At 33.5% G+C, this 24,081-nt stretch overlaps 1 protein-coding gene across 4 annotated transcripts in view; it reads left to right on the top strand.

Annotated features, from left to right (window-relative positions):
* WDR7 (WD repeat domain 7) overlaps positions 1-24,081 on the top strand; it is a 278,744-nt gene that overhangs the window by 26,742 nt on the left and 227,921 nt on the right. For 3 of the 4 annotated variants that reach the window (XM_039840991.1, XM_039840984.1, XM_039840989.1), the window contains exons 6-13: positions 299-473; positions 1,428-1,504; positions 2,345-2,464; positions 5,741-5,886; positions 6,236-6,338; positions 8,332-8,473; positions 9,059-9,307; positions 10,045-10,265. In XM_039840991.1, the coding sequence (XP_039696925.1) occupies positions 299-473; positions 1,428-1,504; positions 2,345-2,464; positions 5,741-5,886; positions 6,236-6,338; positions 8,332-8,473; positions 9,059-9,307; positions 10,045-10,265 (1,233 nt within the window). The remainder of the gene's footprint in view (positions 1-298; positions 474-1,427; positions 1,505-2,344; positions 2,465-5,740; positions 5,887-6,235; positions 6,339-8,331; positions 8,474-9,058; positions 9,308-10,044; positions 10,266-24,081) is intronic. The other variant, XM_039840990.1, reaches the window with a different exon arrangement.

The raw sequence follows: 24,081 nt of genomic DNA, 5'->3' as shown, positions 1-24,081 counted from the left end.
TCATTCAACAGTTCTGTGTTTGATGCTACAGGATGAAAAAAAATTATCATGAATTCTCCAAAGTAGTTCAAAGGGGGAGGAGGATAAGATGTTAGAGAAAGAGTAATTTTTGTTAGATATTTTGAAATATTAATGTAACCTGATGTGTGTGTATGCGTATACAGAGACATATAATATGTATCATCTAGTATATATCTGGAAATATTACTGAAGAAATTGAGCATTATAAGAAGCTTGGTGAATGCATGTGAATCAGTATCTAAAGTAAAGAAGTACATTAAAATCTTTTTCCTTTTAGTTCTACCAGTTCTCTGTTGGAAATCAGAGAGAAGGAAGGCTTTTATGCCATGGCCATTATCCAGAAATCCTTGTTGTGGATGCCACCAGCCTTGAGGTGTTATACTCCTTAGTATCAAAGATATCTCCAGACTGGATTAGCTCCATGAGTATTATTCGGTCCCACCGGACACAAGGTCAGTGTGTGGTGCCCTTTTGGCATTCAGCACCATGACTTAATAGTTAGTTTACTGTAGAGTTCCATAATGCATTATGTATTAATATATTTGGTTACTTTTTTTTTTTTTAATTTAAGAAGGAACTAATAATTTATGGCCCGTCTCTACCTTCATAAAGGAACCTTTGATTGAATTAAGATTTGCAGTGATAATTATCTCCATTCCAGATCACTAGCTTTTGCAGTCTTAGAGTGCGGGGTGATTTTCTGAAGTGGGGAAGAATATCTTAGCCCCGTGAAGGTATGGTGGGAGGAACCTGTGTATTTCGTGGGCCTGGTTTTGTCACTTGTTGAGGCATAGGAAGCATTGCCATTTTATATGGAGATAATGAAAAGGAAGGGGATTATACATAGTTAAGTTTAATGAAAGTTCCTGGTAAGTTTGACTGCTCCCTTACCTAAAGCTTATGAATTTAGGTTTTATATCATGTTTTGTTCACTTGATCACAATCTGTGGAGGGTGTAATGTACAATAAAATGTCTAGAAGGCAGGCAAGGTAGGTGGGAAAGAGTGCTTTGAAGAAGTAAAGTGAATGTGCTTATTCATGATAAATAATTAAAAGTTATAAATTTTGAAGAATAAAAGTTCTTTAATATAGTGATCAAGAACATTTAAAATTATTAAAAATTTATGGATTAGAAATAAAAAAAGTAATTCAAGAAGTTAGAAACAAATTTTTGCCTTGTTGGAAAAGTTTTTTGTTCAAATTTTTCGTTATCTATTATGTTTTAAAATATGGTTTCTGTTATTTCATGAAATTCAGAATTATGTTTTATGACAATTGTAAAACATGCTATTATTTAATTTCATTACAGTAAGTCATGTCCCATGTTACTATTATAACCATGTTACCGCTTAGAAATAAAGTGTATTCTATTTGTAACCTTGGCTTCTTGTTCCTTCTTGGCTCAGAGGACACGGTGGTAGCACTCTCTGTGACAGGCATCTTGAAGGTGTGGATTGTCACCTCTGAAATAAGTGGCATGCAGGTGAGACAAAGGAGACTGAAAATGATCGCTTTGTTTTTCTTCTTATGGAGTCCTAAATTTTAGCAACAATATGCACCTTCTCTTTTTTTTAAAGGGGAAGGAAAAAGCTATTCTTTTTTGATAGTCTTATTGATGTAGTACAGATCTTCTAGAATGCTGTCTCAGTAAGTGAGTTAATTTTTTCACTTGATAGGAGACATCTGCTTTATCAAGGACAGAAATAGGGAAACATATTGCACAGGATAAGAAATAGAGGAACATACAGAAGAGGTGGGATTTTCCTCAACTGCTTCTAAGTTAAAAGTTAGGAGGTAGTTTTCTTGAGGGAAAAAAATAAACCATCACAAAAAGTATATAAAGCCAATTTAGGCCTCTCTCACTGTTCTTTGGACTTGAATTCCTTGTTATTTTTTAATGATAAAGGCAGATCGATTTTCTGACAATATTGATGCTAGTCTCTTCAGCTAGGGAATTTTTAAACACTGAATTGGAGAAACTAGAGGAATTGATTAGGTTTTTTTTTTAAAACTTTAAAAGCATATATATATAGCTACAAAAATTAGGATCGACTCAAACTTTTATCATCGGTTATTGTCGGAATGATGATATTGATTCCTGTTAGTATTTTAATCTTGAGTAGCTTTGAAGCAAATATGTCTTGCCCAGATGTTTTTATAGTATATATTTGCTGTTTTTTCCTGCCTTGGTTCTCACATGAGGGGCTAAAATGATGAACATATCATAACATGCCTTTATTTGATTTTGTTTTCTTTATCATCATCTGATAATTTTAATTGACAACGAAACCATTCCTAATTTTACGAATTTTTCTCTTTTCAGGATACTGAGCCAATATTTGAGGAGGAATCCAAACCAATTTATTGTCAGAATTGCCAAAGCATCTCTTTTTGTGCATTCACACAGAGGTCGCTTTTGGTTGTGTGCTCTAAATATTGGAGGGTAAGATAATTTACATAAGTAAGAAATTGTATTTTTACCCTTTGAGATGTTGGTGCAAGAATATTTTAACCATTTCGAATTCCTATGTGATTTTGATATCATATTTTGAGGTGTTGTGATTTGGCCATATATATTTGTCTGTTTTGTTTGTTTGTTTACAGAATGATTTAGGTAATGATTACTTTGTTGATCTTAATTTCTGCCATTTGCTACTGTTTTAGTCATTATCTTGTCAGTATGACATAAGCAGTGGTAGTGAGTTTTCTGCAGGTTAACATGTCTTAGTAGGTTCCTGTTATTCCCAACTGCCATTCTCTTCTGACCTCTTGGAGTCAGGCAGGCCCTCATTCATCACTGCAGAGCTGATGATGGAAGGAGTATATCACCTCCACATTGCCAGATGGTAATATTTTTATAATAGCAAAAGAGCCCGCATGTTTTGACTATTTGTGCCTAGCATATTTTTTAGAGGTTTCCATGTATTATTTTTTGTAATCCCTACTACTCAGAGAGGAGGCATATTAGTTATCTAATCCCGCCTAGCAAATTACTTCACAACACAAATGTACTGCCGCCCATCTGTGAGTCAGGAATCAGGCATCGCTTAGCTAGGTACCCGGCTCAGGTTTTTTCACAGGCTGCAATTATGGTGTCAGCTGGGACTACGATCTCATTTTAAGGCTCACCTCACTTCCAAGTTTACTTACTTGGTGCTTAGCAGTCCTGAGGTCCTCCTGCCTGTTGGCTGGAGCCTCTAGTTCCTCTCCAGTTGGGCCTCCGTAGGGCAGCTTACAGCATGGTCTCTGTCTTCCTTCAGAGTGAGCAAGCAAGAGAAGGTGTAGCCAAGACCCACCTAAGCTTGGAACTGAGTTCTTATCACTTCTGTCACAATCAGTTGTCTAGGAACAGTCTCAAAAGCCAGTCTACACTCGGAAGAGGATTATACAAGGATGTGGATACCAGGAGTCGGCGTCAGTGAGGCAATTTGTGAGGCTGTCTGTAGTAGGAATTGTTACTTTCCCCATTTTGCAGACAAGGCAGCTGAGGCATAGGGAGGATAAATAGCTTGACTAAGATTATACAGGTGGTTGTGGAGTTGCTGGATTACAACTCAGGTAGTCTGACTGCAGCAGCTGCTCTCATCACTACCATTTGCTAGTTATTTACTGCCTCAAAGGGGATGGGTTATGTAGTAAAAGGACTGACTAGGGCAGCAGTACCTTATCCTTATCCATGTCTTGGATCCTGTTTTGGAAGGCAGCTCTGCTCTCCACTATACCACCAACGCACACCCACTGCTACTATTTTGGAATGAGATTAGACAGGAAGAGCTAGCAGCTGCTTAGAGTAAGCGATATGGGTCCTTCATCTTAAAATTCAAAACCCATGCAAATAGTAACAAAAAACAGAGAGCAAGAGGATACAATGAAATGTATAAACTTTTTTCCCCTGATACTTCCCTCGCCCTCTCCAGAGGCAGTACCTAATACCAGTTTCTTTTGTGTTCATTGTAAGCATTTTATAATCATGTGAGAAGAGCATTTTCTTAAATGCATACATGAGAGTGATAAGGCAGTCCACAGAGTGAGAGAAGATAGTTAGAATATACACGTATGGTGACGGACTCATCTATTATTTATATGAAAAAAAAAACAACTATAAATCAAGATGAAAAAATGCAGACAATTTAATAGGAAAATGAGCAAAAACATTTCATAGAAGAGGAAAGCCGGGTGGCCAATAAATGTATAGAAAGGTGCTCAGCTTCATTAATCATCAGAGAAGTGCATCTTAAACAACACTAAGATAGTACGACAACCCACCAAGAATGACTTCTTCATATATTTATCACCATAAAGAAGTTTTCAATTTTAGTATGCTTAAATTATCACCTTTTATTGTATGGTCTCCAAAACAGTTAGCGACATGTTCTAAAGAGCTCACCCCAAGCTAAGATTTATTTTTAAAATCTTTTTTAGTTTTTCCTTATGTTTGTATGATTTTATCTTATATGTCTTTGAATCTTTAATCTGGAATTATTTGTATAAATTGTGAAATGTAAATCCAATTTTACTTTTATTCCAAGTGAATCCCCCACCCCCAATTCCTGATGCCATTTGTCGAATAATTCATTTTTCTTTTGTTTTGCTTGAATTTGTTTCTGGATTTGATTGATCTGTCCATTCATACACTGGTACTGTATTTTCTTTAGCTTTATAATGTGTTTTAATAGATAATAAGGTGGAAGGTCTGATCTCCCTTTATATTTTTTCTTGGACTTTTTTTCTTGGACTACTCGTGTAGTGCTAATGTTGGATACTGATAAATACGATAGCAAATCATGGTGAATTTAGCTAGGATTTGTTCTAATTTCGAGACTTTGTACAAGCAACTTCATTGGTTTTTCTTTAAAGAAAAGTAAAATAAAAGCTCTGGGCTATTGAATTAATTACTCATTCCTCCTGGGGAATTTTCTAGCAATATAGAATATATTTTTTATCAGATATTGAAAGCAGAAAATTTCTGCTAAGAGTTATAAGACCAGGGTTTTACTCCTAGTACTGTCACTGACTGGGCACTTGAACTTAAGCAAGAGATGTAACCCTTTTTTGTGTCAGTTGCCTGTCTATAAAGTAAGGTGGCAATACCTGCACGGCAATACATGCAGTGACTCTAAGGGTCACAGGAAATGATTGTAAAGGCATTTCGTAAGGCCCCAGAAGGTCAATAGCCTGTGTCACTGATGAAATTATAGGGACTTTTATATGTGAGAATTATTAAATAGTAAAACTGAGTCTATTAACTGCCTATTTACAGTGGTTTAGAACATTGATGAAATAAGGTAATTTCTCTGTTAATAAGGAGATATTCCGATGTCAAAGTTTATTGTTAGAAATGTTAATAGACATGGAAATGAAACCAGAGTCATAACCATGCATTCTAGAGGTTGGCTCCCTGTTGCTTGCCTTTCTTTGACAGAGCACGCCCCCTTCTAGACAAGAAGGGTTAAGGATTCCTGTCCCAGTGCAGCGGAGCGCCCCTCCGCACTGTCAGGGTCTGCTGCCTGACCACACCGCTGGGACCCTGCTTGTTTCCCTATCCAGGGTGGCCATGCCCTGGGGCTTGCTGACAAAATGTCTTTACCTGACGTAGCGAATGTGAAAGGCCTGAGTTTGTTAACTGTATTTCTAGAAGTTTTTTTTATAGTTGAAATGTGCTATATCTTATTTAAATGGCACCAACATGACTAGACTGTGAATTTCTTGTCCCTTATAGGTATTCGATGCTGGAGACTATTCCCTGTTGTGTTCAGGTCCCAGTGAAAATGGACAGACGTGGACCGGAGGTGACTTTGTGTCAGCAGATAAAGTCATCATTTGGACTGAAAATGGGCAAAGTTATATTTACAAACTACCTGCCAGGTATTCAATAAATAATAAGTTAGGACTTTAATCAAAAGCAAAAGATTCCAAATTTGTAGTATAACTTGAAAGTATGAAAATGTATGTAGTGTAAATATTTAATTTATGTAAAAAAAACTCTCAGAACTTCTTGTTAGATATGTAATCTAGTTTAACTTCTAAGTAGAAAAATTAGATTGATTTTTATTTGAAATAGGATATTTTAATGGCATTCATTATTTAATTTAATGCTAAATTAAATTAAGTATAAATAAAAAATCCATTTTTTGTTCATGTCAAAAAACCTCACATGACATGACAAAATATTTAATGTCAGTATTTTAATTGAATGTGTTTTTCTTATTTTCAGTTGCCTTCCAGCTAGCGATTCATTCCGCAGTGATGTGGGGAAAGCAGTTGAGAATTTAATTCCTCCTGTACAGCATAGCCTCTTGGATCGAACAGATAAAGAGGTAAAATTTTTCGGGTATCATTTATAATTGAAAGTTACACTGAAAAATTTTCACAACTATGTTTTTTGGTATCTTTTGGTAGCTAATCATTTGAAAAGTTCAATATAATTCAAGGCACTTCGTTAGACATGGTAAAACAGTCTGACACAGTCAGTTGTAAGCATAATTTTAAAATATGCGTATCTTAAACATATATGCCTGTAAAGTCGCATTCATCATTCTCAGACTACAAATGATCTAACGTTGATAACATAGTAGAAATGACTTTTTGATAAAGTTCATATTGATAGTGTAAACTTTTTTTACACGATCATGCTATTATAAACAGTGACAGATGTAATGCCCTTTTATAAGGACAAAGCTAATCATGTAATAATGCTCACTAATAATAGTTCAATACTTGAACGAGGCGTTGCAGTAGCTCCCAAAAATCGTGTAGTGATTTAAATTATTAGACTTCAGAAATGAAGAATAAAAGAAATTTTTCTGTGTAAGTTCGAAGTTTATTATGATTTCTTAAAACCTGCTTAGTATCAATTTAAAGTTGAAATGTAACAGCACTGAGTACTGGATTGTCAACTCTGTATTCTTTGAGCAGTAAGAAAGAAGCTTTGGTTTTGGAATAAAGTTTCCTTTACTAGTGCTCTGGGTTTCCACAGCTTTAACATTCTGAACATTTTGCTCCATCTTTATGTAGAGGGATGGTGAGGGGAGGGGAGCTGTTTTTCACCATGAATGTTTTGCATATACAGATTTATACATGTATGTACAATGAATATCCTCTATAACCTGTCTTTTATTCTCCTAACTTAAACTCCTACTTTACCACTCTCCAACCAGTAAAACTAAGGGATACTGACTTTATAAAAAATATACCCAAAACAAATCAAATACATATCACTGTTTCTTTAAATATCACCTCCCCTATACATTTTAAATTAAAATAAATTATTATGTGGTGTGAGATACTCATATGTTAAAATACAAACTATTGGTTATTCTAGCTGCTGTAGCAACTTCTTGTCCAGCATGTTGTTTATCTATTAGAACTTTTAGACATTTTCAGTAAAATAATTGATTATATTTAATATATAGTTCTCATAGGCCAATGCTTTTTAAGAAAACAGCTAATACCAAACTTAGTAATTAGATTGGTTGTTAACTATAATTGTCAAAACTGAAGTCAATTTATTACTGTTTTTCAGGATAAGATTTTATGTTTTAATAATCAAGTATCTTTGAAAAAATATTCTAAAATTTAATTTTAGGATGCCACCGCTGTTTAAAATTTTCAAGTATGTGATCTCACTGAAGGCACAAAGTCTTAAGTAGAAAAATAATTTGTTTTAAAAATAAAAATATATAGAAGACCCTAATGAATGGTTTTTGCTCCTAGTAGTTTATAGCTCACAGATCAGGCTAGGTCAAATTGACTATGTAAATGTGACTAAGCAAAATGTTATATTATTACTCATTTAAAAAAAAACTTTTTTTTTTAAAGATGAAAGTCCTCCAGTTGCACGAGCTTGGTAGTTTAATTTTGCTGCTGTTCCTAGTGACCAGTCAGGAGCGGGCAAGTCTAGAATTAGCCATTTTTCCCTTTTTGACCTTTTAAGTGGAGATCTTTCTTTTTTGTAGAGAGTGATATATCTTTATATTAATTATGTAATAACAGTAAATTAAATTCATTATTGTAAGTAATCAGTTTTTATAAAACAGCAAAAAATATACTAATTCTGTAAAAAGAGTATAAATATAATTTTCATTTCTTTGAATGCTTGTGATATAATGGATTTGAATATTACTTGACATGTACATTAACACTACAAAATTATATTAAAATATTGCTGAATACTCATGCTATCAACTCTTTTTTTTTTTTTACTCTAGTATTGAAGCAAAGTATTTAACATCCTTATTTGTAAAAATGTTAATGGGTGAACTATTTTGATTAAAAAGATAGCTAAAGATATTTGAACAATTTTTTTTTCAGTTGTTAATTTGCCCTCCTGTTACTCGGTTCTTCTACGGATGCAGAGAATACTTCCATAAACTATTAATTCAGGGAGATTCTTCTGGAAGATTGAATATTTGGAACATTTCAGACACACCCGATAAACAGGAAGGTAAAGAAGGTAATAATACTCAACTTTTCTGTCTGACTTATTTGGACAGAAAAAGTTAAGAACAATAGGATTTTACTCATATGTGGGATATAAAACTGAAAGCAACAAATGAACAAGACAAACAAACAAGCAACCAAAAACATATAGGCACAGACAACAGTTTAAATGGTTACCAGAGAGAAAGAGGGAAGGGGGAAGTAGATAAGGGTGAAGGGGATCAAATATATGGTGACAGGAGATTTGACTTTGGGTGGGGAACACACAGAGCAATGTACAGATGATGTATTCATCGTACACTTAAAACCTGTATTATTTTATTAACCAATGTCGCCCCAATAAATTTAATAAAAAAGGGGGTAATAGTAAATCATGTGCAACCATTTCTTAATTCTTTTAATTTAACAACCTAAATACTAACCACTGAATAACAAATTCATAATGTGCATATGTCATTTTCTTCTTCTAATTATGGTTGGTAATAGTTATTATTCTTTGGTATATTACTGAATCAACCATAAACATGCTTATTTTAATATTTTTAATTTTTTAATGTGCACAAATATTTTTCTTTTGTACAAAATAAAACCTCCACAGGGTTGGAAATGACAACTTCTGTTAGTTTGCAAGAGGCATTTGATAAGCTGAATCCTTGTCCCGCTGGAATTATCGATCAGCTGAGTGTGATCCCCAGTAGTAATGAACCTCTTAAAGTAACTGCGAGTGTGTACATACCAGCACATGGACGACTTGTCTGTGGCCGTGAGGACGGTAGCATCATCATTGTGCCTGCCACGCAGACAGCCATAGTTCAGCTGCTTCAGGGGGAACACATGCTCCGAAGAGGTATACTGAAGTCCTACCAGTTTCTAAAGTGTTTTGAGAACTCTGTAACCTTGATACTGACAATGTTGGCACTCTCTTTTTTTAACAAACGCAGTGAATCAGTATAGTTGTTAGCATGCTATGTAGCTGGTAGAATTTAGTGTGCAGATAATAAAACAGTGCCTATTTTGAGAATAAATGCCATTAATGACTGTGAATAGAGAAGTATCCGATTTTATCTCTTTGATATGTTAAAAGTTCCATTTATTATTATCATCTCTATTGGCTTACTAAATAATCACCATATTGTCAATAATACTGATAATCTTTTAAAAGTGTTGTTCAGTGGAAATAGATATACGTAACAACATGTAATTTCTAATAGCTACATTAAAAAAGTAAAAATGAAGCAGGTAAAATTAATTTTAACATTATATCTTATTTAATCCAATATAGCAAAACTGTTTTTATCCCACTGAAACATTTAGCATTATTATTTTTTGTACTAAGTCTTTGAAATCTCATGTGTATCTGACATTTACAGTACATATGAATCTGGACTAACCACATTTCAAATGCTCAGTGGTCTCACGTGGCTGGTAGCTACTGTATTGAACAGAGCAGCTCTAGAATGTAAAGTTAGAAGCCTTTTCTAAGATAAAATTTGTAGCAATTTTGACGATTCATGTTTACTTTTATTTGTTGAAACTTTGTAAGACTTTAATTTTCCCATTTTAAATCCAAAACCTCATTCACAGGTTGGCCACCTCACAGAACACTTCGTGGTCATCGGAACAAAGTCACATGTTTGCTATATCCTCATCAGGTCTCAGCTCGTTATGATCAAAGATATCTGATATCTGGAGGTGTGGATTTTTCGGTCATAATTTGGGACATATTTTCTGGAGAAATGAAACATATCTTCTGTGTACATGGTGGCGAGATCACTCAACTTCTAGTTCCACCTGAAAACTGTAGTGTAAGTTGATGAAAAAAGATTATTTCACTGTTGTAGAGCTTAGTTATGTTGCTGTCAGGCTTAATATAAGTGGAGTCTAGGGTAACTTAAAGAGAAGGTGACAAACGAATTAACAAAATTTTTTTAATTTTAAAACTAATGGTAACATAAAATGTAGGCAAAGTTATGATTATTTAGTACTGGGCACATAGAAATAATACATGCACACAGTGTTTTTTCTTGTTATTAGTCCCTAAATAGCATGGCTTGTCCTTGAAATATAGTGGCAGTTTAGAATCTGTTTATTGAATGAAGTTTCAATTTTCTGTTGTAAAATAATTTAAATATCCCATAGACATTCTATAGTCTCATTATGTTCAGGTCCATCTAAGCAAAATGAGAGGGAATGTATACTTAGGTAGAGGCAAAATACTTATCAGTACTCATAAATATAATTTGTTTAAATGGTTATTGGGACAAGGGAAAGTATAAGTCACTGATAATGATTTTGGAAAATTTTGTACATACTTTTGTGAAAGTAGATTGCTTTCTTAGTGCTGTGTGTGTCAGTTAGTTTATGATGTCAGATAAAAAGCCTAGTAATTTCAGAAATATGAGATTTTAGGAGGGCCTGGACTGGTAAGTAACAGACCCAAAATTTCTTCTAGTGTTTATTGATTATGAACTTCTTCACATGATTAGCCACCTTTGTGTGTCACATATGCATGCACACACACACATACACAGACACACTATCTTCTTGCATACCTATTTCATGCTTATAATCCATTCAGTTCTGATCTTTCTGAAATGAAAAAATTTGTATGGGATGCAGTATTCACAAGGTGTCTTATTCCAAAACCCAAGAAATTTTCCTTGGCCTTCCTGCTTACTTAATCTTCCTGATAATGTCTTTTATCTGCCATGTTCTGCCAGTGCTAGATTTTGTTTGATTTGATATCGGTGGCTTCGTAAGAAGTCTTAGTACCAATGTGTCTCTTTTTTTCTGCCAGATTTGAAAATTCAGGTTTTTAATCATTCTCAGCCTTCCTTTTTATTCTTGTTCTTTCCATTCCTTCCAATTTGGTCATTAGTTTATCTTTGCCACTGAAAAATTGCTGTGTATTTATTTGAATAACAAATTTTATGTCAGACTTCAGTGAAATAGATAATATCTTTCACTATAAGTTATAGCACTGTTACAACCGCTCTTCTCAACTTCATTTTCTCATACTTATGTGCTACAATAAAACATGAGAATTTTATCTTTGCACACATTTAGTGAAATATCTAATTTTTGATGCTGAAATTTATTTAGATTATTTTATATCAGTTTAGAACAACCATTTCTGATTTGGCTGATTTCTGTTTTTATAAGAATAAAACATTTGAAATGTTGTAGTTTATACATATAAAATTATGTATACAGTTAAAAGGAGGAGTTTACATAATGTCATGGTTTCTGTTTGAACTACATTAATACATACTTTTTTTTAGCTTAGATGTTAGTATGAGAGGATTTTCTGGTTTCTTTATAAATAATTCAAGTGGTATTTAATATAGTAAAATGTTTTGACCAGTTGCATTTAAAAATAATTTTTATGAGTAAAATCTACTTAGTAGACATATATGTAACTAGAGAATGGGCTCCCTAGTAGACTAGGAATGGGCCAAAGGTGCTAGTTGCCTGGGGAATGTGAAGAAGAGAGACCTAGACAAGGTACTAGGAAAATAATGTATGACTTGTAATTTACTTATTAAAGGATCACCAGTAGAGATTTTCTAGTTTTTAATTGACATTCAAAAGTACTCTAGGTAGAGAGCCAGAGGAGAGAAAGAACAATTAGGGGGATCGTTTATAAACTACATCCATGTCTAACCAATCTACTGTATATTTGAAACTAATAAAAAAAAAAGTACTGATGAAGACAGAGAAACTTGCTTTTATAGCTTTGTGATAATTTAACAAGTAAATAATGACTGCCTAGTTAATAACTTTTTCATTTAGCTGGTGGTTTTAGGTACATCAGCTAATGCGTTTAAAGATCAGATCGCCTACCTGATTAATAAAAAGCTAAGAAATATTGTGTATTTGCTAAATATTTAGCAAATGACTCTTTTATTGAGATTAGAGTTAACTATATTACATACTGGTTCTAATGCTTGAATTGCTCATTTTATAAATTGATCTAGTGTCATTTTCTTTTAGAAGAAAATATTTTTATTTTAAAGTTGTGATCTCTGGTAGTTGGAAGATTATAAAATTTATCAAACAGCCTGATTAAAGATAAATGCTGAAAAGTTAGTCATCTACTTTTTTGATGAGAATAATTTCGATTCTTATCTTAGATATATTCAGAAAGAAATGGAGTTTTGCCTTCTTCCAATTTTTTTTTCAAGAAATGATGTTCTAAAACAGAATTGTTAGTTGTGTTTTAAAAATTACTTAAAAATTATTTAAATCATAATTAAGAATGTTCAAGGTTGACGATAATTCCTTATAGTTATATTTCATGTTTCCCAAAATGTAGAAGGTTGGTAAGAAAAAGTACTAAGTAAAATCATTGTCTGCCTCCTAGCTAGGTAGACAGTGAACAGAAATGAAATCCTCTCTGCCAGGTAGAAAAGATGTACAGTTGGAGGCAGCTCTGCTTTGCTCGACTACTCTTCACTGCTGTGAGATTTGACTGATGGTGTATTGACTTTCTGAGGGGTGCTGGAACTTGTAGTTTTGACATTTCTAATATTAGGTTATTTTCCATTCCTATTTCTTTCTTCTTAAACATATGGAATGTAGAGGGAAAATTCTTCAGTTTGAGGTTGTTATTTTTTTGTTTTTATGGTGGTTTAGGTTCTGGATAAAACAAAATGTACTGTATATACATATTGAAGATACACATACATATAAAAGAAAACTAAAGTGAAGCTATCTATTTAAACAGTATTTGAATTATATAATATAAAATAAAGTCTTACACCATTTGTATCATTCTAAGTTGTGTTTATTGTTTTTCAGTGAATGGTTTTGACCTTATATATTACTATTCAGATAGCATAGTTCTTAGGCAATTTTAATAGGATTCAAATTTAAAGTGGAACCTTTATTATTAAATTAGATTGCCACTTCAAATACTCACATAGACTTTTCAGAAAAATCTTTTTCAAAATGGGCTTTCTAAATTGTTAACTGACTTATTAAATTTTCATCTGCACTTAGAATATTATTTACCAGTGTCTTAAAATATTTTTATAAATAGATAATGATGTACATAGGAAAAATGCAAAAGGTATTAAAGGTTACTAATGAAAAGCAAGTCTCCCTTTCTTTCCTATTCTCCAGCTATGAGGCTCCCTTAACCCTGAGTGCAGTGTCTTATAATCCCTCAGAGATTATTTGTACTGTAATGTTTTCATATTTCAGAACTAGAGCATTTTAGTTTAATTTTATTCTAGTAAGTAGGAATTTAAGCAGCACACAGTGGTTAGAGAGAGAAAGCTTTCTAGAGTCAAATAGCTATCAGAGGTGGATTTGGGTGAATTTTCAAAATCTGAACCTGCAGGCCAGGGGAGGCCAAATGAATGCTTAGGTTGCCTGGGAAGTCCAGGAGAGAGCCGTGGAGAGGAGACAGGTGTTCTTAGGGCAGCTGAGTGCTGCAGCAGGACACTTCTGAACCTCTAGCCTCAGGGTTGTATAGTCACAGATGAGAATGGTCTAATCTCTTCCCTTCCACTTTCCAGCCAGCTTATTTTACCTTACCTGCTTACTTATCATTCTCCCCTTAGTGTAGTGTCTGGTATAAAGGAGTCCATTCTCCAAAACCCAGGAAAATTTTCTTTTATTTCCACATAGTTTATTTCCAGAGAAAATGAAAAAACAAAAAAAAAAGAGAAGAAAAAATTTAAATGTCAAGAGTACTTTGAAAAACATTTTCCCTAATAAACCAGGTAGATGCGATTGACAAGGAAGAAAATTCAGAAATTAAAAAAATCACCCTAGAGACCTGATAGCGTAGTTTTTAACTATAGAACTATACTGATATCTTTGCACAGAGCTCTTCACGTTTCTTTAGTTGATTTATGCAGCAGGTGGCTGCATTTAGAAGTACGTCCTGTGACAATGAACCTTTGTGTGTGTGATACAATATGAAACTAGTTATTGACATTTTAAAAAACACACCACTCCATACTCTGTATTCCTGGGTACATGTATAGGCAGTGGAAGTATTAAAATTGAACTGGAAAGATAAGTAGTACCAAAACCAGATTCTGCTTTGCTTTGGGGAGTGAGAAAAATGAGTATGGAAGGGAACAAAAATGTGACTTTTTAAAGTACTTACTTTTAGTAAATATATATTTAATAGTTATTTTCTTCTCATTAGCATGGATGATTGAATTATCAGAGTTAGTTTTTGCTCCTGCTAGAACTTTATTCAAAACAGAATTTTTGGAAGATGTTACAAAATAAATTATTTGTTACCAATAATATATTCCTCAGTTTGAGCATTTGGCTGTTTTTTAATAGATTAGTTAAAAATGATTATTTTTCATTTATAACATCTTATTAAAACTCTAATGTCACGTAATTTTCAAAAGTATCCAGAAGGGGGCAGCACGGGCCTGTGAAAATAAGAATGCAAGGTACCTAACCTGTGTGTTGGAGTTCGTGCCTTCATTTGACAGTATTAGATCCGTTGGTCTTAGAAGCAGAGGTATGATAATATGAATGGTTTATGTGACAATATGGTACGTGAGTGTGGCTAATGTTCATACCCTTAATTAAGAGCAATTAGCAGATCAGGTATTCTTTTAATATATTGTGCTTTTCATTCTGCAAAAGTAGCTAAAGCTTTTGCCTGAATTAGCTCTTACCCTACCTTTTTAAACTTGGACTTTTGTCATTATTTTAACTTGAATATTATATTTAAAATACTATGTCTATAATTGTAGCGTAATCCCTGAAGCCAAGCAGAGTAAACTTTGCTAATACAAATGAAGCAAAAGCAGGAAACACACCTATCATTAATTTTCTAAACTATATCACAGTAGACACAATGTTCTATAATGTCCTTTTTTCCCCTTTAAAACTTAATTCATTTAGATTTTTAGGCCACATGTTTTTTGGCACTGTCTTTTTGAAATTAATTTTTATTTTTATTTTAAATTAAATAATACTGTGTTATGTAAATACATATATTTTCTAAATATAGTCTTGTCATCTTTCTATGTCACTATAATCCTTTAAGTCTTGCTAATTTTCTAGGCCTGTAAGTACTGTATGTAAAGTATGTGTAAATATATAGTAGTCATTCTCATTTCGAAAGCACAAATGTGTTAATATACCAATACTATATTTGTTATTTGTTCTGATTAGTTTACATTTTATTCTTTAGAATTTTCTGTTTTTAAATTTTTACTACTACCATATTACTATGTATTCAAAATAAAAAAAAATTTTCTGCTATGGATAGTATCTGTGTATTCAAACATTATAATAAACCCTGTTTCTTGCGTAGGAAGCTGAAAAAATCAGTAATATGCCAAGAGACTGTCAGTGAGGGGTGCCTTTAACAGTAGTGAGAAAGATTGCATTCTTATTCTGGCTGTCTGATATTCTAAACATTTTAAAAATTTTCCTATTTTGGAAAATTTCCTTTAGATCTTAAGTCATGTCCTTGATAGTAGAGAAGATTACACAGGGCATGAAGTTTATTTTTTAGTAACAGAAGTAATTTAGTGTTAAACTTTGTGAATGAAGCGGTTGATTAAATTCACTTTTTATTTTGGCCAAAAAGGTAGTATGAGACAAGGCAAAGACTTTTTTCTTGAGTAATTTAATTATAAAACAGTTTCAAAATGAGTTAAAAATTTTTTAAATGGCAGAAATTATTAGAAAAAAGTGAATGACCTTTTAAGGTGGCTAGTCAACAAGGTACAACATATTTTTGAATAGTCATTCATTTGGTAAATATCTGAGTGCCTGCTATATTCCAGGTACCTTTGAGGACCGGGCACATAATAGTGGTCATAGTCGCTGTTTGATGGAATTTCATCAAATGAAGGAGCCGGACTAGAAAACACTCAGTTATAGTGGAGGATGATAAATATCATGCAGTGCCTGTTTTGTGAGATCCTGAGTACCTGGCCCTCACGGAGGCCCTTTCAGGGGCTTTCGTAAGCCTCCCTTGGGCGTTTTGGAAGAGTTTCAAAAAGGATAATGCTATTTGAAATTATGAGTTTTTGAAGGTATTGGAATGTGTTAGTTCTGTGGGTGTGCATAAAGTGATATATGTATATGAATAACCTCTGTTGGCAGAGGTACTTGTATTGGGTATGTGACGGGGAGTAGTCCGGAGCACTTGACAATTCATCCCAACTGGCACCTAGTAGATCTGTACATGGCAAACTGGCAGGAATTTGACATATTTGTACATTACTTTGGAAATAATGACCAAGAGATCAGAATGATGGTTTTGTAGGTGCTGCTAGCTAGCTGTATATGACACCATTAGGGTACTTTATTTAATCCTACTTAGTAAAACTGTTTGGAAGAAAAAAGTTTAGATGATAAAATGAACCTGTACTCAAAAGTAAAATATTCAAGGCATTCTTCCAAAGAAAGATTTGACACGAGAGTAGAGTAGAATGCAAATGGAATGATACAAAGTTAAAAAGGAAGAATGTGTACTCAAAACACCACCAAAAAACGCCAATTATTTGTATAATGATTCTCTTTTGGAGTCATAATCAGTGGTTTTTCTTAGACATTGGTGAAAACTTTCAGAAAGTGTTGGAGCAAACTTTCTGCTATAAGGCATGTGGAGCCTAAAATAATGAGCCACTAATTGGTCATGTCAGTGAGAACAGGGCCTTCGGAGCCAACCAGACCTGGATCTGTGTCTTTATCTTGGGGTGACTTTAGGAGACCTCTGGCCACATTTTCTGTGAAGTGTTGGTTTAAACTTTTGGGGTAATGTCTGGCCTGTAATAGGAGCTAATTAAGTTATTGTTATTATTTTTACTTTCAGTCACCCACATCCTCATTTGGATGATAAAAGACTAAATCTAGGCAATATGTTCATTCATTTCCAGCATCAGAATGACCTTCTTATAGACATACTTTGTTCCTATATTAGGAACTACTTTTCATTTTCCTGCTTCCCAACTATGGCCAGATGGTTTTAGAATCTCTTCAAATTAGGGATGAGTCCCCTTTCTCTGTCAGTTTCAAGATATCAAGAGCAACTGGATAAAAGGGTTTTATTCTTTCCTAATTCTCTAGAAAATGTAGTCTCGGGTAGGTATTATTCTCTTCCCACTCGCTGCTTGAGAAATGGGGTTTTCACCTGTCTGAAAGGCCGACACCCTGCCATTTCTTTGGAATCATAGGTAGAGTACAGAAGGTATGACTATTACCTTTGCAAAATCTTTGGTGGCATGACCCTAGATGATCAACGGGGGAGTTTAACCCTGTTTATTTCTTTTCTTAGGGTATAAATTATGGGCTAGGCACAACTTTCTTGCCTAACTGTGCATTCTTTGATATAGACTTCAAAAGCAAGCCAACATTCTTTTTAAACAAAAAGATATTTTTAGCATATATGTTCTGTTAATTTACTGCTAGGAAAGAGATACATAGATTCTTTCAGTATCTTCATTTAGAAAAATGAGAGCAATATTTTTTAACCCATTTGTTTCCCTGAGAGGTATGTAAATGCAGTGTTTATTTCTTGTAAGAATGCAGGTATGATGGGGATAATTGGAGGCCAAGCAGGCAGGTTCAGATGGATAGGCAATGCCATTCAAGTTCTAAGTGAGGAGTCAGGAAGTGGAAGGCCAGGACCAACAGCCACCTGGGGTCCCATTTCAGGGCACTCTGATAGGTGAGGCCCTTTGTCATGGAAGACACTAGTGCCTGAATGTGAGCAGCTCATTGAGTGTGGGTTTGGGCAGTAACTTTAGATAGCTGCTTGGTGTGCAGAGATGCGGCAAAGGGCAACACCTGCACTTCTTAAAATCTTAGAACATTTTCAGAATCTGCAGATTTGTCTGAGTCCCTAAACTAACAGATTATCTCAATGTCATTTATTAAATCTTTTTTCTCCGATAGGTAGTATCTTCGTAATCTTACAATAAATTCTTCATTTTTTAGTTGCTATTTTATTAATAATGGAAGAGTCAAAAAAAGGTGAAATTCTAATTAGCCCACTGTTTCTTCATTGTTATCTTTTGTATATAGTGAATAAGTGAAGATGTTAAAACTAGTCCCTAAAAGTCTTAATTTTCATATAGAACATTTTTATCCAAATAGATGGTTAGTGTTTTTGTTGGACTATACAGTCTTCTTTTCTAAAATTAGCTGTTAAAGAAATAGCTCTCTATTTTTTTTAAAAAATGAAGAATGGGCTATGGATCTTTGGAAATTTTTTTTTTTTATCTAGTTTTGTGAAAGTGTGGAAATGAACATTTTTTTCCCTTTAGGTAGAATATTTAAAAGTGATAAATGATGCATCTTAATTGCACATTTACGTTCTATACAAAGAGTTCTGGGAAGTACAAGAAATAATGATTAAGAGAATAGTGGGATTGATTTATGAAAGAAGCTGGTCATTTATAGCTTGTCTCATGATGGACATATTTTAAAAGGAGAGACGGTAGTTAGCGTTCACATTTTTAAAGAATATTCAGACAGAGAGGAAGTTTGTTGTGTTTTTCTTTTTTGGCAGCTAAAAGATTGCTCCTGAAATGATATGAAGAAAAAAAAAATTTAGTTTAGAAAACAAGTTAGCAAAACAAGAAAAAATATGTATGTAATTGACGCTGGAAATTGTTGGAAAGCCAGTCGTCTTCCCAGAGGGCTAGTGGGTGAGATAAACTAGCTGTCTCTAATTTCTGTAACTTATGGCACACGCTTAGGAACAGGTTGCATCAGAGGTTTCTGGGAACGGTTTAAAATGAAGTCTTGTAAAATGCGTAAGGTCAGGCGGGATGACCTGGCTGGTATATTCTGACTCTGTCAGATTCTATGACAGCTTGTGGCATTCTGCTGCTCAGCACTAATGTACTGTGAGGGTTATTTACTGGCAAATTCAATGAGTCTTTCTTTGGTTTAGAATCATAATTCTTTGAAAAACAATAATCGGCCTTGGAATAAACTTGTTTCGGTCCAGTATCTTCCTCCCTGCCCTTGCCTCAGTTATTTTACTTTTTTCATCAAATAAAAATAGAGTTTTTCCTTGGTTAAATATTCTGTTGTTAGCCTTTGCTTTTAATTAGCTTTCGATGTCATTGGCGGACATTGCTTCTAGGGCAGAGTTATAAGTGTTTGGAACATGAATTTGCAAAACTTTCATTTATGAAGTTCTAGCCTAGTTGATAGGATGCTTAATCCTTGCTGTTCAAGTTCTGTTCCATAACTATAAAAAAAAAAAAATTAAGTGGTATTTATTTGTAGTCTTTAAGTCAGTTGATGTCAGTGGTTGCTAAAGGAGAATATATGTGAGACACTTGATTGGGGTACGGCAATAAAATATTAAAGCTTTTTTTTCTTTTTATTTAACATTAAGAAACTGAAATTCCGAACATTTACTAGATGGAAGGACACTGGTGTCTCACTCGTTTTCAGATATCAGATGGGCACATGTCACCTGGGGAAGAGTGGGCCTGCCACCGCGAGGAGACTGACCGCATTGCTCTCGCTGGGTGTGCTTCCAGTTAAAATGCGTTTGCTTAAGGGAACTGCAGATTTTACTGTACAGTTTTCAACCTACCCATCACAAAATGGGCAGAGAAAATAATGATGGAACATATTTCCAATGGAAATTAAATATGTTTTCATCAGCCGCATCTTAAATTTGTTTATTTAGACTTTGAGTCATCCTTTTAAAATATATTTTTGTGCATGTTTTACAATGTACATGATATACTGGCATATCGGTACATGTATAATGTATAAATACATATGTAGTGGGAATACATTGCAAAGTTTTTTTAATGAATGTGTGATCAAAAAAGTCTGAAGCATAAATGCTTTTCAAATAATTTAAAGATATGAAGTTCACATTTTTTTGTATTATTATTTTAATTATACAATTTAAATGTCTACACATTATTTTGTTATAATTCCCTGATGTTAAGTCATGCTTAGGTGACTTTTCCAGTTGAAATGAAAGAACATGAAATAGAATTCAATTAATCAAATTATAGACTCAATCATTATAGGTGAAGTGATGTTCAATAATCAAGATCTCTGGAATTTAATAATAAAAGAATTGTGCTAATTCAACTCATTTGTGGGGAAGCCAGGTCTAAATCAAAGAGAGGTAGAAGATATAAAATATTCTTTAAGAAGTGCTTCTTTAATTTTGAGTACAGATAAAAAGAAACCAAGTTAATTGTGTTTTAGCAAATCATTTAAGTGCTTTCACTTAACAGCTGAGAATTATTTATCATTACTCTGTTCATTGTTTGAATTAAAATTAATACCAAAGTGGTGCTTGAGAATGGTCTTTTTTCCTTTTACATTTAAATAGACTAGACATTTGCTTTGTTTATACCGTTAATTTGTTTTCACACAGCCTGCAAAGGTAACCATCAACTCAGAATTAATTAGCGGAATCAAAATTAATGAGGTTTTACTGTATTGGGCCATTTCCACTGTAGGCCAGTTTTCTTCACATGAGTTGGACTAGCATTTTCTTGAAAGAAGAAAAATTTGATCTATTTTAATTCATATTTAAAAAGGAGAGAACCATCTTTTCTTGTGAGTTAAGAACCTCTAATAATTATGCTTTCTTGGGCTTAGTAATATTGATTTTTTCATTTTGTTTTGTTTTCAGTCTTGATTATTTTGGCTATTTCCAGACCGTTGTTTATAACAGTAAAGCTAGAGTTAACTCTTCAGATGCTTATTTTCATTTACAGGGACATTATATCATTTTTATTTTGGACACTTTTTTTGTGGATGGAGCATGTCATTTGCCAATTTTTCTCCTTATTGAACTATATGAAGGAGGAACAGAACTATTTTTTAAAAACATATTTTTATAAACGTATGTGTTAGAATATGTTATGTGGAAACAAAAAGCTAGAATTTCTGGAATTGTAGTTCATTTTTCCCTTCAGGAAATTATGTCCTATAATCTATTTTTTAAAGCAGATCCTATGATTTTAATATTTGGTTTGTATGTCCTTTATTTTTACTAATAAAGAGTGATAACATTATGTAGAGCTTTTAATCTTTTTATGAGGCTAGTTTGTATTTTCTTGAATTTTTGAAATTATCCACCTGCATCTAAATGGGGAGAGGGAAATTCTGACAGTGAACTTCGCATGAAGAGTTGATGCTGAAGGTCAAGTTTCTTACAGGAATGGGGATGCCATTTTTGGTTGTTCACTTAATGTCTGCAGTCCTTTCTCTGCTGGGTTGTAAACTACAGTAGTTTGGCAGCGAGAGAGAATATGTAGTTCAGTGGTTGTCAGTAGTTTTCTGTCGACTCAGATGTTGAGATCTACCAATCAACCATAATTGGAGCAACACCGAACAGAGTAAAGAATACTGGTAAAAATTAACTTTTTTTTTTTTTAAGAAAAAACAAACCTCACTGACTCATGCCTCATTTTCTCTATTCTTTGAAAAAGAATGACAAGAAAGTATGTGAACATTAATGAAATGACTGTGGACTTGGGGACTAACTAGTAGGCTTGTTAGGTATATGGAGTGATTTAAGGATTAGCTCATTTTTAAACATTTTGGGGCACTGGTGCTTCAGAGTAGCAGAATCAAAAGTGGTGACTGGTGAGTGCTGTGGCAGATCAGTGCTTGATTAAAGAATGTGACTAGATGAAAAGTAATGCTGTTTAGGGATTATTCTTTTTAGTTACTCGTACACAGAGAATGAGACCACTGTTAGATTTATTTTCTCTAATGAGAGAAATACATAAAATGACCACTTTTTTGGCATATTGATGTTGCAAAATATGAATAGTTAACCATTAATGTAACACACCATCCCTTTTTGTAAGTTGAATGATGGATATACTTGATAAATACAAAGTCAGCACTAATGGTAATCTGTAGAAAAGCAAAGCATCCATTGTATTAAAATATTATCTTCAGTTGGCAATGTATGTCTAGTGAAACTCATAAATATTTTATGTAGTGTGAAAAAACTGAAAATAAAGGCATTATGGTATATACTTATACCCTATTTTATCTAACAATGCCTGTATTTAAATAAATTTTTTTTAGTTTGCCGCTTTATTTTAATTTATTGCTTATTTATAAAGCTAATTTTGTATGCCATAAGCCAAGTACCCCTCAGTCCTTAATGTCTTTTTAAAGAAAGAAGTCATGTTTTATGTTTCAATTGAACGCTTATCAGGGCATGTTAAGTTTAACAAATGCTTACTTAAGAAACTTACATATGATGTTTTAACATGATCTTTCTGAACTTAGTTTTAATTTTTAAAATGAGTTAATACCTGCTATGTTTATTGTAGTATTTAAATCATTTATAAAACAAAAAGTATAAATAAAGCTAACGGGATAAAAGAATAAAACACATGAATTTAAAAACAAAGTAAATGGTTAAAGCTTATTATCTTTGTTTTATTAATGCTCTGCTTTGTTCAAAAACTTTTAAAAAAAACATTATTCATAGAAAGATGAGACCACTGAGAGTATGTCCAAGATCTCACACTGTTATAAATAGAAAATTCAGTCCTGAGTGTTTTAGTAGTCAAAACATGAAAAGAACCAGTTATAGCAGCTTTCCCCAAAGTATGTTCCCCAAAAAACGAGGTCTTGTAAGTTTACCATGGTCACGTAAATTTATAGACAAGTGATATTGTACCTACCTTGGAGAGAGAATTATATTCATACCATCATGTCAAAGATTCTTGGAAGTTCCTTTGGGTAAAAACCACAACCATAATTTGTGTTTTCCAAGCACATTTGGCCACCCACCCCAGACTTTTTCATCTGATACCTGTCAGCATTTCACATTCTGTGATGTATGTGGATCTGTGAGATATTGTTCTTTAGTTAAGAACAATCTATTTGTTTAAGCGCAGCCCAGCAGGGTGAGGTCTGAGAGGTTTCACCTTTGGATCTCAGAAGGGACAGTATATATGTAGTGCAGTGGGCCTCATCCTCAATCAATAGTCACAATATATACAATCATGCATTTCAGATGGCTGTTTTCATATGGTTTCACCTTAGTATAAACTGACAGCATAATCAAGTCACTAAAAAGTTCAGTTTTAAATTGCTTATAAATTGTCTCAAAAATTTAAAGACTTCAGTTTTTAACATTCTAGATCATGGATTGTATTCTCTGTTGCCGGTGAAAATTTTTACCATCTTTGTTTGATTATTTATATTTTGTCTTGTTCTAAAAAGGAATTGCAGGGCAAAAACTAGAGACGAACAGAAAATACCTAGCAGAATGTTTAATTGGCTATTGTGTGTTAGTTGTGGTAGTGTGCCTGCTGACATTATAGACAAGCTGTGAAGCACATCTACAGGTAACAAAATATCTGTGGCTCTTCAGAAACGGTTGTGGCAGAGGGATTGCAAGGGTATTGTTTTTGAGTAAAAGAGTAGGGAAGAGCATAGGTCTAAATGACAGAGTCACAAACAGAAGGAAGCGCTGCAGAAAGCAGCTCTAGCAGCTAACAAAGGAAAGTTCATACTGCGGAAAGAGAACATAATAACAGATCAATTTCTTTCCAGCTTTGCCTGCTCATATATAGCGATCATTTTAGTAAGGTCATCTTTACATTTGAACAGCAGATTTTCCAAAGCATCTTCCCCACCCTTAATCTAGGATTAATTTAG

This window comes from Pteropus medius, unplaced genomic scaffold, assembly GCF_902729225.1.
Source record: "Pteropus medius unplaced genomic scaffold, Ma_sr-lr_union100, whole genome shotgun sequence".
Taxonomy (NCBI): Eukaryota; Metazoa; Chordata; class Mammalia; order Chiroptera; family Pteropodidae; genus Pteropus; species Pteropus medius.
The sequence above is the reverse complement of the archived record's forward strand: the minus strand, read 5'-3'. Positions and strand labels throughout refer to the sequence as shown.